This window comes from Glycine max, chromosome 1 (genome assembly GCF_000004515.6).
Source record: "Glycine max cultivar Williams 82 chromosome 1, Glycine_max_v4.0, whole genome shotgun sequence".
Classification (NCBI taxonomy): domain Eukaryota; kingdom Viridiplantae; phylum Streptophyta; class Magnoliopsida; order Fabales; family Fabaceae; genus Glycine; species Glycine max.
In genome coordinates, this window is record NC_016088.4 from 6,072,066 (window position 1) to 6,084,526 (window position 12,461).

Sequence of the window (12,461 nt, forward strand, 5' to 3'; positions counted from 1 at the left end):
ACGTGTGTTTGAAGAAATACACAAACCAAATTGCCATTGTCTAAAAGCTCGGTTGCGTGGATTCATGGAGCCTTGTGGGAAAAAAAATTGCTGCTAACAAATAATTTTAAGAGAACAATAACTAATTTAATTTAGCTAGACTAATTCTAAAATTATTTACAAGCCAATTCAATCAATTTAAAAATTAACATGGCAGTTACAAATTGGGAATGAATCACCAAGCCAAATACAAAAAATCTCCCAGCAAACATTGTTCTTCAAAATGAAACAACAACATACCCTTGTTCCCAAACTCCGTTGCAGACTTAGGCTTCATCGTCAATGTCCTCAACACCATGCACTTGCAGACTGGTGACACTGCTAATGTTGAGGTGCATCTTCGTGACGGCGTTGTAGGGGAACCACTGCATGTGACAGTCCTTAAGCACGATGAGATTTGGGTGGTGAGGTGGTGAGATCTGGCGGCATGGACGATGTAAAGGCGGTGAAGGATGGTGGCTGTGGAAGGGGTGTGGCAGTGGGGGTGGCGGTGAAGGATGGTGGCCGTGGAAGGGATATGGAATTTGACGTCGAGGCGCATGTCAAATTTGACGGCGACGAAGCCGGTGGCGGTGGGGAGGCCGAGGGGGTCGGAGAGGGAGAGAGTGGTGTTGGGGGAGAGAAAGAAGGCCAGGCCGTCGCCGGATGAGGTGGGGTTGAGGTTGTTGATGAAGAAGGAGAAGGTGGTGGAGAATGAGGCGTGGAGGATGGAAGATTGGTGGGAGAAAAGAGAGAGGTGCGTGTAAGTTCTAGAAGAGTGACGGTCAACGTCACCATTTTAACGGTCAACGCGTCCTGGACCAATTTTGCAGAATTTTAAAAACAGGGGGATTAAATTTGTGAATTAAATTATAGGGGGATCAAATGCGAAATTGGAGCAAAAGTGGGGGGGGACCAAAAGTGTAATTTTGCCCTTTCCCAAATAATGGAATGAGTATTAATTTTTTAGGAGAGATCCATTTACTCGTAGAGTTATTAATCATAACCTTTTATTTTCTTTAATCATAACCTTTTAGTGGAAAGGTATGGAAACCAAAAAACAAGGGAGGTGCAGTGTACTGCTGAAATATACTTGGTGTGGAGAGTTGGAAAAGGATAGTACTGGAACCTTTGTCGTCGTTGGAAGAACACTTTAGTTGGAACTTTGGCACTTGAACGCGGGTGTGCTGCGAGAAGAAGAGAAGAAGGAATGGAAGGGTTTGCCGGAGGAAGAAGAGAAATAAAAAGAAGATACAAGGAATAAGGATAGGTTGGATTTTTTACAAAATGAGAGGTACAAGATACGATTAGGGAGGTGTAGAATATAAGTGACTAATATCAAATTTGGGTCCATATATCCTCACAAACCCATAATACATAGCCCATTAAGTTAACCCCTCGAAAAAGCATAAAGCAAAAACCCCCATCTTTTTGTCTTCTCTCTATTGTAAAACTTGGGTTATTTCATATGCCTTCAGAATCGAGATAAAGCACCACACACCGTTTCACTCCATTTCCCACTCTTTCTAGGGTTTCCCTGCTATCTTCCTCAATTCGAACCCTTCGCCTTTCCACCCTTCGATTTCTTATCTTCCAATTCGTCAAGCGTATCCGCGAGTCTCGATTTCCTTCTCTGCAAGCGGTGCGTGAAAAGTGGTCTGAACAAAAATGTCCAATTTGTTTCTTTGTCGTTGCTGTTGTTGTTTTGATGAATGAGTTTTCGATTTTCGTTGGTTTCAGGATTGGTCGCTTGTGAAGGAGGAACATGTATTCAAGAGGGAGCGGCGGTTACGGCCAATCGTACACTGGTCAATCCGCATATGGCCAGAACGTAAGTGTTTCAATTGTGTTGTTTTTGAAAAATTTCAACACTTTTCTAATTGCTTTGCAATTTCTTATAATTTAAGATTTGCATTTCCCTTGAAAAAGCACTTTTGTTTTTCCTGTTCTTAACATATATATTTTTATTTTTAAGCATGGGATTTGAATATTTGCAATTTCTGGTGGCATTGGAATTTCTCATCTTTCAATATTTGCATCCCCTCCATAAAAAGAGTTTTTCTTTTTGAATGTGTTTCATAAGTTCGTGATTTTCAAGCATTGAATTTAATAGCTTTGTAGACTATGGTGTTGCTTTGGATTTTGTGGTTGTAGCTGGGTGGCAATTATTCTGGGAGTTCTGTTGGAGGGCATGATGTGGGTCAGCATTCTGTGGCTTCTAGGCATTCAACAATTTTAGGTGGTTCTCAGGACGTTGATGTTGGTGGGTATAGGCCTTCGGCTGCGACCCAGTATGGGGGACAGTATAGTTCTGTTTATGGCTCTGCTGCATTGAGCAGTGCACAGCAGGTCAGTGTGTTAAGTATTGTTGGTGAATATATTTTATTTGGAATATAAAAATGTGTTGTTGGTTATCAGGAAGTTTGCTAATAGTTTGATGTGAAAGTGGTCGGATTTAAGTATTCGTTTTCTTGGATTAGACTTGTGATTATTGTGTACCATGTTAATTAACTATTCCCAGCATTAGGGAAACTTGTGCCCATGTTATGATTAATGTACTGATATTTTTTTATTCAAGGGCTTGAAAGTTGGGAGGGGCAATTACGTTACGTGTGTCTTGTAAAGTGGTGTGTCAGCACTGCTCAACTTCACACTATCTCTGTTTCTGCCAGAACTTCTTGTTCTTTTAACCTGTCTTCTTGACCTTGATGCCCCATATAATCTTCTCTTTACAGTGCTACATGCGGTAAATTGATTGTTTTATTTTTTGAACTTTTGTATAGGTCCCTTCATTGAGTACCAAGGGTTCTGCATCATCAGCTTTAGATGGTCGTGGAGGCTATGCTTTGGGTGTCTCTGATTCACCTAAGTTTGCATCTGGAGATTATGTCTCGTCCTCAAGCCATGGATATGGTCACAAATCTGATCAATTGTATGGTGACAAAGGTTTGGAATATTCTGGAATAGATAGGAGACAATATGGTGAACGGCAGAGTGGTTACCTTGGTAGGGACTTAACAAGTGATCCAGCTGGAAGATATGCTGCTGATCCTGTTGGATTTAGTCATCAGCGTCAGGTTTATACTTGCTCCTAGAAAATATTGTGGCAGCTTTCTTAGTTTTTCTGAGTATCTGTTTGCAAAACAAAATGAAGAAAATTACCAGTTTACCACTCTTGCATGCTTTATTTTTGTTTTTATTTTTATAATGTAATATCAATGCTTTTTTTTAATGTTCAGCAATCAGAAATTTATGATCGCATTGATCAGGCAGCTTTGCTTCGACAAGAGCAATTGCTGAAAGCTCAGTCTCTGCAAGCTGCATCACTTGATGGGGGTGCTAGGTATTTTATTTTATTTCTGAAAGAATGTACAGTATATGTTTTCGCCTAGTGCTTTTTTGCCAATCCTAACAAACTTTTTTTAATGAATATAGTATATCTATCCATTGTGGTAATAATATGTAAAACACTTTGAGTTGTCTTTTGAATTTCTGATGAAACTTGGCAGAAGTTGATCAACAGTGCCTAGCTATATTAAATGGTAATAATATTTCTCTCTACACTAAGTAGCAACACGTTTCTGGCAGACAAGCTGATTATCTTGCAGCAAGGGCTGCTGCTACTCGTCACCCCACCCAAGATCTTGTGTCTTATGGAGGAAGGATGGATTCCGATCCCCGTGCTTCATCCATGCTAAGTGCTACTTCATATAGTGGACAACATGCGCCATCAATATTAGGAGCAGCTCCAAGGAGAAACGTGGATGATCTCTTGTATTCTCAGAATGCTTCAAATCCTGGTTATGGAGTGAGCCTTCCTCCTGGTAGGGACTATGCCAGTGGAAAAGGTCTTCATGGGAATGCCATGGAGTTGGACTATCCTGGAAATGTGCTGCCACATGGTGGGCATACTGATCGCAAAGATGACCGGGCAAGTTATCTACGAGAATTTGAGCTAAGGGAAGAAGAGCGTCGCCGGGAGCGCTTGCGTGAGAGAGAGAGGGACAGAGAAAAAGAGAAAGAACGGGAACGATTGCGAGAGCGAGAACGAGAAAGGGAACGTGAAAGGGATCGCATTATGGAGCGGCGCGAGAAGGAAAGGGAGCGAGAGCGCAAACGTGCACTTGAAACTAAGCCTGAACGAACTCCTGCGAGATCCTCCAAGGATCCCCGTGGTACTTCAAAAGATCCCCGTGGTACTTCAAAAGATCCCCGTGGGTCGTCTTTGACAAAGGAGGGGAGATCTACACGACGGGACTCCCCACATCATGGAGCATTACATAGGTGGATCTTAATGATTTTTCTATTTCTGCGTCCTGCTCTGGTTCTGAATATCTAGCTGCCTGTATATCTTGCAGCCTTTTTTAACTAACTTAATGTTCTGTTATGCTGAAGGCACCATTCACCTGTTAAAGAAAAACGGAGAGAATATGTCTGCAAGGTAAAAGGAAATAAAAACTTAGTATTAGTTCCTCCATCATTATAAGAATGTTCCTCGTCAAGGAGCTAGTTGTGCTGCTGTTTTTCCTCTGGAGATCTAGCGATAGTGGGTTGATTGTATTTCCTGTAAATATTACACTATATCCTTTTGTTGGTTTTGTTTTATCTTAATATTCCACTCCTGATCTCAACCTGTTAATGTAAAATTCAATTCAATGATGATGGGACATTTCAGTTGCCCTTGTTCCTTTTGTCTTTACAGTTGGTCCTTTTTGGGTTTGCATCCTCAGGGTACTTGTTTTCTCTCGGGTCGTAATTATTCTTTCCTGTTCCTTTTTGTCCCAATCCATATGGTTGCTTTGCAGTTCTTCCATCTGGTAGTTTATGCTTCCTTTTTGTTCCTTCTATTGTTACCCATTTATCCCTATTTCTTATTTTGGGGATGTTTTTCTAGTAGCAGATCAGGAGATGAATCAAATACACAGGGGAAAAATAGTTTTTCTAGAACATTCTTATTCTTATTGATGCTGCTTTGCAATTATAGTCCACTTCTTCTGCAATGAACGTGAACTAGTTTCTTGAAATTGAGACCTGATTCATGGTTTGATACTGTTTATATTGTTGCATGATTTCTGAAATCAGATTAATTGAATTTTACATTTTCTGAACTGCATGGACAGATATTCCCATCCCGCTTGGTAGATATTGAGAGGGATTACCTCTTATTAGATAAGCGATACCCCCGACTCTTTGTCTCTCCTGAATTCTCCAAGGTATATTGATACTATTACCATGTTAGTTTATTTGGCGAAATATTTACTTTATTATTTGTTCTACGAAAGCTCTCTCAGAAGCTTGAGTAAAATCTTTAAAATTTAAATACCAAATTAGCTAATCCAAATTATTTTTCTTCTTCGATGACAAGGCCTTGATATTGATTTGAAATTATTTTGTAAAATTTTCTTAGGCTGTTGTGAACTGGCCAAAGGAAAACCATAAACTGTCTATTCATACTCCTGTCAGGTACCTCTATATTCATTTGTGTCACATCAGTTACATGATTACAAAATATAATCCCATGCTTCTAAAGGTTTATTGTATCTTGAGATTTTTCATTTTTATTTTTTTTCTACCCTATCCATAATAAGAATTTAATTATTTGACACTATTTTTTCCGTTGTGTAGTCCGAGTATCTTGAACACTTCTTGGCAATACTAGCTGGGTGTTGTTGATTTTGATTTTGAGAGGAAAACATATTTTTGGGTGGGACGGCTGTGGTTACATTCAAAAAATGAGTTTTGTTTTCTTGACAGTTTAAAGTGATCTCATTTTTAAAACTATTTTCTCATATTTTGAGCGTGTCTTAATTATTTCTGCATTTCCTGGCGTATGGCTGTAATGAGGTAACTTATTGCTTTTGAGAAATTAAAAGGAAAAGCAACCATGATTTTGAGCAGTTTTGAGCATGACTTTGTTGAAGAAGAAAGTGCCACTGAGCCTAGAGACTCCTCCAACAAGCTTTTGGTGGGACAACCTCCAAATTCATTACAAGGAAATACAGTTTGGAATGCTAAAGTAGGTTCACTTTTGAAGTTTGTGATCTATGTTTTTCTCTCTATTTGTATCATGTTTTGCACTGAATTGAATTAAATGCTATTTATTATGGTTTTGTTATTATATGGATCATCTAATTGTTTTTTCTTATTTTTGTACTTCATTTTGAAGCGTTTGTTTGATATCAGCAGTAGGTTTTGACATGCTGAATTTGTTGTAGTTACTTAGACTTAGAGGACTCTTAAGTGTTATAGAAAGAATTGTTTTTGAGTTAGAGGATCAATTTCAACTCTGCTAAAATTTTATCAAGATGTTCACATATAAAATGGGTTTGTATTCTTGCTTAGCCTTTTGTCAATAACCTTGTGTTTTGACCATGTTAAGTTGGGCAATTGGCGGTATAGTTTTTAGAGAAAAGTTGGATATTGTTAGGTTTCAACTTAAAACCAGTTGGCATTAAGTGAAGTTTTTCAACAGATATATAAGTTGCACCCCGAGAGTTGAGGCAGGTGGCGATGTGGGACTTCCCAACATCCTTTCTCCATAGATGCCTGTCAGAACATATGAGCCTACTACTAGAGTAGGCGAGATTTACCAAGATAGGCTATAGGCTTTGATTCCATGTTACATTTCAACTTAAAACCAATTTGACAATATAAGTGAAGTTGTCCAACAGATATATAAGTTGCACTCTGAGAGTTGAGGTAGGCGATGTGGGACTTCCTAACAGATATGATGATATGAAGGCCATATGATATTTTGTTTAAACATGTGTATGTTCTTATAGCACTTGTTGGGGTTAAGAATCATGCCCTAATTGGTTATGCTGACTAAAGTTCTAACTTTTTTTTATTAGATTTGGAATGCCATATAAGGTAGTTGTTTTTTATTACCTAAAATTGCTAGAAGTGAATTATTATACATTGCAAGCAAAAATGGCATATATGTAGAGACACGAGGTGGTTCTGTTTTTGTTAACATCCTTAACCTCCTTCATTTAACCCCTCAGCTCTATTAATGGACTCACGAATTTAGGTTTTGAAATATCCTGATCTGTGGTAACTGTGTAATAGTTTATTGTCTGTTGTTTCAACGTCCATGATAACATCAAAATCTTCACTAGTGAAAATATAAAAGACTCCAGTGACCTTTGTACACGAGGCTCCATTTTTAAAATTCACTTTGTTAGATAGTTTTACAGAAAGTTGTGTCTGAAATGGTCCAAGACACTACTGCCTAAAGCCTTGTCTCACTAGTTGTCGGCTCCATGGATCACACAACACCATTCGTCTTGGTTAAAGACCAAATCTTCTGAGATATTACTTACCATGAGATGTCTCTTAACAACTTGCCCCAATGTTCTTCTTAGTCCCCCTCTCCCATTTTTCACATGACTAATAACCACACAATCTACTCTCCTCACTGGTGCCTCCAGTGACCTTTGTACTGGTTATTGCTGCTGTATATTTGTTCCAGCATATGATGTAATCTTTCTATATGAAGTTTATATTCTAGCGAAGGATTTGGTGCTTCTACTGTTTGATAAATATTTTTTTGGTCTCCTTGTTTCAGATAATCTTGATGAATGGACTTAGTAGGTCTGCGTTGGAGGAGCTGTCATCTGATAAAATTGTAGATGATCGCATTCCTCATTTTTGCAATTTCCTTAGATTTGCGGTTCTTAAGAAGGATCATTCTTTCATGGCAGTTGGTGGTCCATGGGAACCTGTTGATGGGGGTGATCCATCTATTGACAATAACTCTTTAATCAAAACTGCCCTCAGGTTCATGCTTATGATGTGATTATTGTTGTTATATATTTATGCTTTCCACTTCAGGACTTGTGAATATTTCCCCTTTTTACAGATATGCAAAGGATGTTATTCAACTTGACTTGCAGAATTGTCAACATTGGAATCCTTTTCTTGAGGTATCAGTTATTTTTTAATACTATTTATTTGTTTTTCAGCTAACTTATTTTTTTCCTTTATCTTTTTGTTGAAACTGCCTCCAAGAACCTTTTAAAATACTCATGTTAAGTATTCATTTTTCGTATGCCTGTTTTTTAAAAATTGCATCAAAGCAAGTCTCATCTTTTGTTTTTATGAGCAACAGGCTTTTTACATTCTTTTGGTTTAATCTGTTTGTTATATGTAGTTGTTATGTTCCTTTTTTTTTGTTAATATTTCCATTATCTAAGATTTTGGTTATATCTTTTGGTTGCTTTTAAAAAACTTGTTTTTCTCTTAAAAGTTTAGTTACTGAAAGCTGTAAAATTTCAGTTACATTATGATAGAATTGGCAAAGATGGTTTCTTTAGCCACAAGGAAATCACTGTTCTTTATGTTCCTGATTTGTCTGACTGCCTCCCTTCGTTGGATGAATGGCGTGACAAGTGGCTTGCCCACAAGAAAGCTGTGGCTGAAAAAGAGCGTCAACTTTCTTTGAAAAAAGAGGTCTGTATTTATTGGTTGGGGTTTTGCTATGTTCATGATTTATTAGTTGGATGGTTTTGTAGAGGTAAATTGTTTTCCATATTTTCTCTCATTATATATTATTATTATTATAATTATTATAATTATTATTATTATTATTATTATTATTATTATTATTTTGTTTATGTTTCAGAAATCAAGAGATAACAAGGAAGTATCTAAAGGTGAGTGAACTACTCTCTAATTTTCCTATGCATGAAATCTGATATTTTTCATCTCACCCCATTATTAACTAGTTGTGATTGGTTTTTCTTTTTAATTAATAGATAAATCAGATAAAAGGAAGGATTCTACTCCATCAGGAAAGTCAGATGTAAAGAAAAAAGAGAAAGATAATAATACTGTTAAGGAAGAAATTGAAGGAAAGACTGGAGTGAATAACAATAAAATCACTAAAAATGAAGGTTCTGACATGGGTGAAGAAGGCAAGAGTGCTGAGAAAAAGACGGGGGTAACTGTCACTGGTCAAACCACAGGTGGTGTGAAGTCTGTGAAAAAGAAGATTATAAAGAGGGTTGTGAAACAGAAAGTTGCCACTAAGGCAAAGGCTACTGCCATCAAACAAACAGACAAATCAGGTGAAAAGGATGTTGCTGAGAAAGTGACATCCAATGTTACTGATCAGGATGGAAAATCTCCTACTGGGGTTGAAACTCCTGTAAAAAACTTAGTTGCTGAGGATATGTCTATTGGGAAAATTGATAGTGAAGAGGGCAAAGATAAAGAAATAAATAGTTCTGAAGATAAACCTCAAAACAAGCCAAATCCAACAGTAAATGCAGTTGTGAGTGATCCTTCTGTGAAAACAACAAAGAAGAAGAAAATTATTAAGCGGGTACCTAAAAAGAAGGTGGTGGGTGAGGCTTCTAAATCTCTTGTATCTGAACCTAAAAAGGATGAGAATCAAGGACAAGATAGTACCCAGAGCTCTGGAAAGCAGACTGCAGATGCAAATACCATAGTGACCGAGGAGAAGAAACCTGGGAAGGTAGTTCCGAAGAAAAAGATAAAAACACCTGTCTCTAAGAAGAAAGATGAAACTGCTGATTCCAATAAAACAGAAACACTGTCTGACAAAAAGGATGAAGGGAACGTTGTGGCAGTTCAAGCACAAGATGACACACAGAGCACTGGCAAGCAGACTGCCAATGCAGATACCACAGTGACACCAGAGGTGAAGAAAACTGGGAAGGTTGTCCCTAAAAAACAATCAAAGACCCCCACGTCTGAAAAGCGAGACAATACAGCTGATTCCAGTAAAACAGAAACAAAGTCTGACAAAGATGACAAAAAGGAAGAAAGAGTTACTGGTGAAAAAAGTGGGGCAAAGACAGACAAGCTGAAAGCCTCTGATAAAGATGTTACCAATGTAAAGGGGAAAGTGAAAGATGGGGACAAGTCAAAAGATGAGAAAGTAACCCAAGAGAGGGATGGAAAGGACGAGTCCAAAAGCAAATCTAGTAAGGAAGTGAAAGACAAGAGGAAGTCTAATGAACCTCCTCGACACCCTGGATTTATTCTTCAAACAAAATGGACCAAAGATTCTAAAGTATGGTATCCTTAATTTGACTGTAAAAAGTATTTGTACATTTACTATATTATGTACTCAGTTTAATTTGTAATTTCTGGTACAGATACGTTCTTTGTCATTGTCACTGGATTCATTGCTGGATTATACAGATAAAGATGTTGAAGAATCAAATCTTGAGGTATGCTCATCTGGTTTTTATTTGCTCTCCATTGCAACAGTACTTTCTGTCACTGAATTATTTACTTATGGACTGTTATTGTTGTATGTTTCTGGATTATTGGTTTTGCAGCTTTCATTGTTTGCTGAATCATTTTATGAAATGCTTCAGTTTCAAATGGGTTCTAGAATTTTGACATTTCTTCAGGTTGGTTAACCCTTTTTTTTTTTTTTTATTATAGTTGATATTTATCTTGATTCTTCATAGGCAGCCTATTTACAATTTGGTTTACCATTTTTCTCCAGAAACTGCGCATAAAATTTGTGATCAAAAGAAATCAGAAAAAGAGGCAGAGGGAAGATGAGCAAGAGAAGGATGATGTAAAAAAATCTCCTGTTAAGCGTCAAAAGGGAAATGATCCTTCAGTGAAGAATGAGCCCACAAATATGGACACGTTAAATCCAACCCTACTAGATGATGAGAAAGCTGTTGCTAGGAATGATAACTCTAGTAATAAGGAGGATGATGTGAAGATGGAAGATGGATCAGACGAGGAAGAAGAAGATCCAGAAGAGGATCCTGAAGAGTACGAGGAAATGGAAAATGGTAGTCCCCAGCATGAGGCATCCAATGATAAAAATGCTGAGCAAGAGGCGAATGCAGATACTAAATCTGAAAATATTACTACCAATGATAAAACAGCAGATGAAACTTCTAAAGAGGAGATTAAGGTTAAAGATGAGGTGCAAGAATCCAAGGCCGATCTACAGGTAAAAGAAGAAAAGGAAGGAAAGGATGAGATTAAGAAAGAAACTCCTACTGCTAAGGAGGTTGTTGTGGACAGAGAATTGTTGCAGGTATTTTCTTGTAGATTATGTAACACTTTATTATATTTCTTCTATTTGGTATAATCTGTCTACAATTGGCTTTGGATGAAGAATTAATTCTTTGATCATTTATGACAGGCTTTCCGGTTTTTTGATCGCAATCGTGTTGGGTACATCAGGGTAAGCACTTCTGTATGTTTCAAGCCTTCCTCAAGAATGATGACTAATATTTGTTTCTTTTCAGGTTGAAGATATGAGAATAATTATCCATAATCTGGGGATGTTCTTTTCGCACAGGGATGTCAAGGTGAGAAAATCTCTGAAGCTTGTTGATGCCATGTTATTGCCTCAAGATATTTGTTAAGCATATAGCATAATCTTCTGCCTTGTGATATTTCATTGACCTGCATTCTATTCTATAAAAACAGGAACTAGTACAGAGTGCATTATTGGAGAGCAACACTGGGAGAGACGACAGAATTCTTTATAATAAGCTAGTGCGGATGAGTGATATTTGATGCCCCTTGTGTCTATTTCATTGTTTACGAAACACTGGAATTGCCTGTGTTGGGACTTGGGATTAATGAAAGTTGCTTTTGTAAAATTACAGTTGGACTTTATTTGATTGTTGAGAGGGCTGGTAGTCTTTCGTTTTAGCGAAAGGGTAAAACCTTTCTTGGCATTTACAATAGGAAACCAAGTATTTTATTTACATGTTTTGAATTTTTTTAATCTCATCTTTTCGTGAAACTTCTGTTATTTTATTCGTGGCCCGAGTTTTCAAATTTTGCGTATTTTCTAAATATAACTTTCGAGGAATTGGGATGGCTTGGATTTTTTAAAGAACTAAATCAACTTCAAACCAAACCATTAGACTGTTTTGGTTTTCCAAAATGAAATCATTTTTTTACGAAATCAATTTGGAGTTTACCTTGTTACTGATGCAGCCAAAATGAGTGTTAGTGTTTTGGTAGCATTTTTTTCTATGGAAGTTGAGACTGATGTTCGACCTCGCATGAAAACATCTCGAGCCTCAATTATAGCATGATCCTGATCCCTATTGAACGCCCAATTATTATATGTGATGGATTCGTGGAAGGGATTAGGAAGAAAAAGGAGAGACGGTGATAGTGTAAAGGACTTTTACGTGCTCCCATCATCACAAATTGTCATGACTGCTTAGAAACTTACATTGTGCACTTCATTTTTTTTGTAATGCCTTTGTGCAAATGATAACTCTGTTATTGTGTAGTGGCCTGCTGCCATGCACTTAACAGTTGTCCTCTAACAGCATATTTTCAATCATGGTTTCACTTTAATTGTTTCACATAATTCATAATTAAATCTATTATATATAATAATACAATTATAAATAAATGTATAATTATATTAGGCTAAGGTTCTTGATAAATGATCAAATTTTATTTTGGGTTCTTAA

The 12,461-nt window shown here is 37.3% G+C and overlaps 1 protein-coding gene across 2 annotated transcripts; it reads left to right on the plus strand.

Moving 5' to 3' along the window:
- The first annotated feature begins 1,456 nt into the window (after positions 1-1,456).
- Positions 1,457-11,627, plus strand: LOC100784665 (protein SHORT ROOT IN SALT MEDIUM 1). 2 transcript variants are annotated; one of them, XM_006573062.4, is made up of 21 exons: positions 1,457-1,674; positions 1,759-1,849; positions 2,173-2,367; positions 2,802-3,095; positions 3,258-3,361; positions 3,607-4,302; positions 4,414-4,459; positions 5,139-5,231; positions 5,426-5,481; positions 5,917-6,034; positions 7,586-7,797; positions 7,880-7,943; positions 8,296-8,469; positions 8,642-8,672; positions 8,775-10,057; positions 10,143-10,217; positions 10,329-10,403; positions 10,502-11,053; positions 11,162-11,203; positions 11,268-11,330; positions 11,452-11,627. In XM_006573062.4, exons 2-21 carry the CDS (start codon positions 1,784-1,786, stop codon positions 11,539-11,541), a joined length of 4,329 nt encoding a protein of 1,442 aa, XP_006573125.1. In that variant the 5' UTR covers positions 1,457-1,674; positions 1,759-1,783; the 3' UTR covers positions 11,542-11,627. The 2 variants fall into 2 exon arrangements, with proteins under 2 accessions (XP_006573125.1, XP_006573124.1); XM_006573061.4 differs by having other exon boundaries at positions 1,457-1,660.
- Positions 11,628-12,461: the final 834 nt, after the last annotated feature.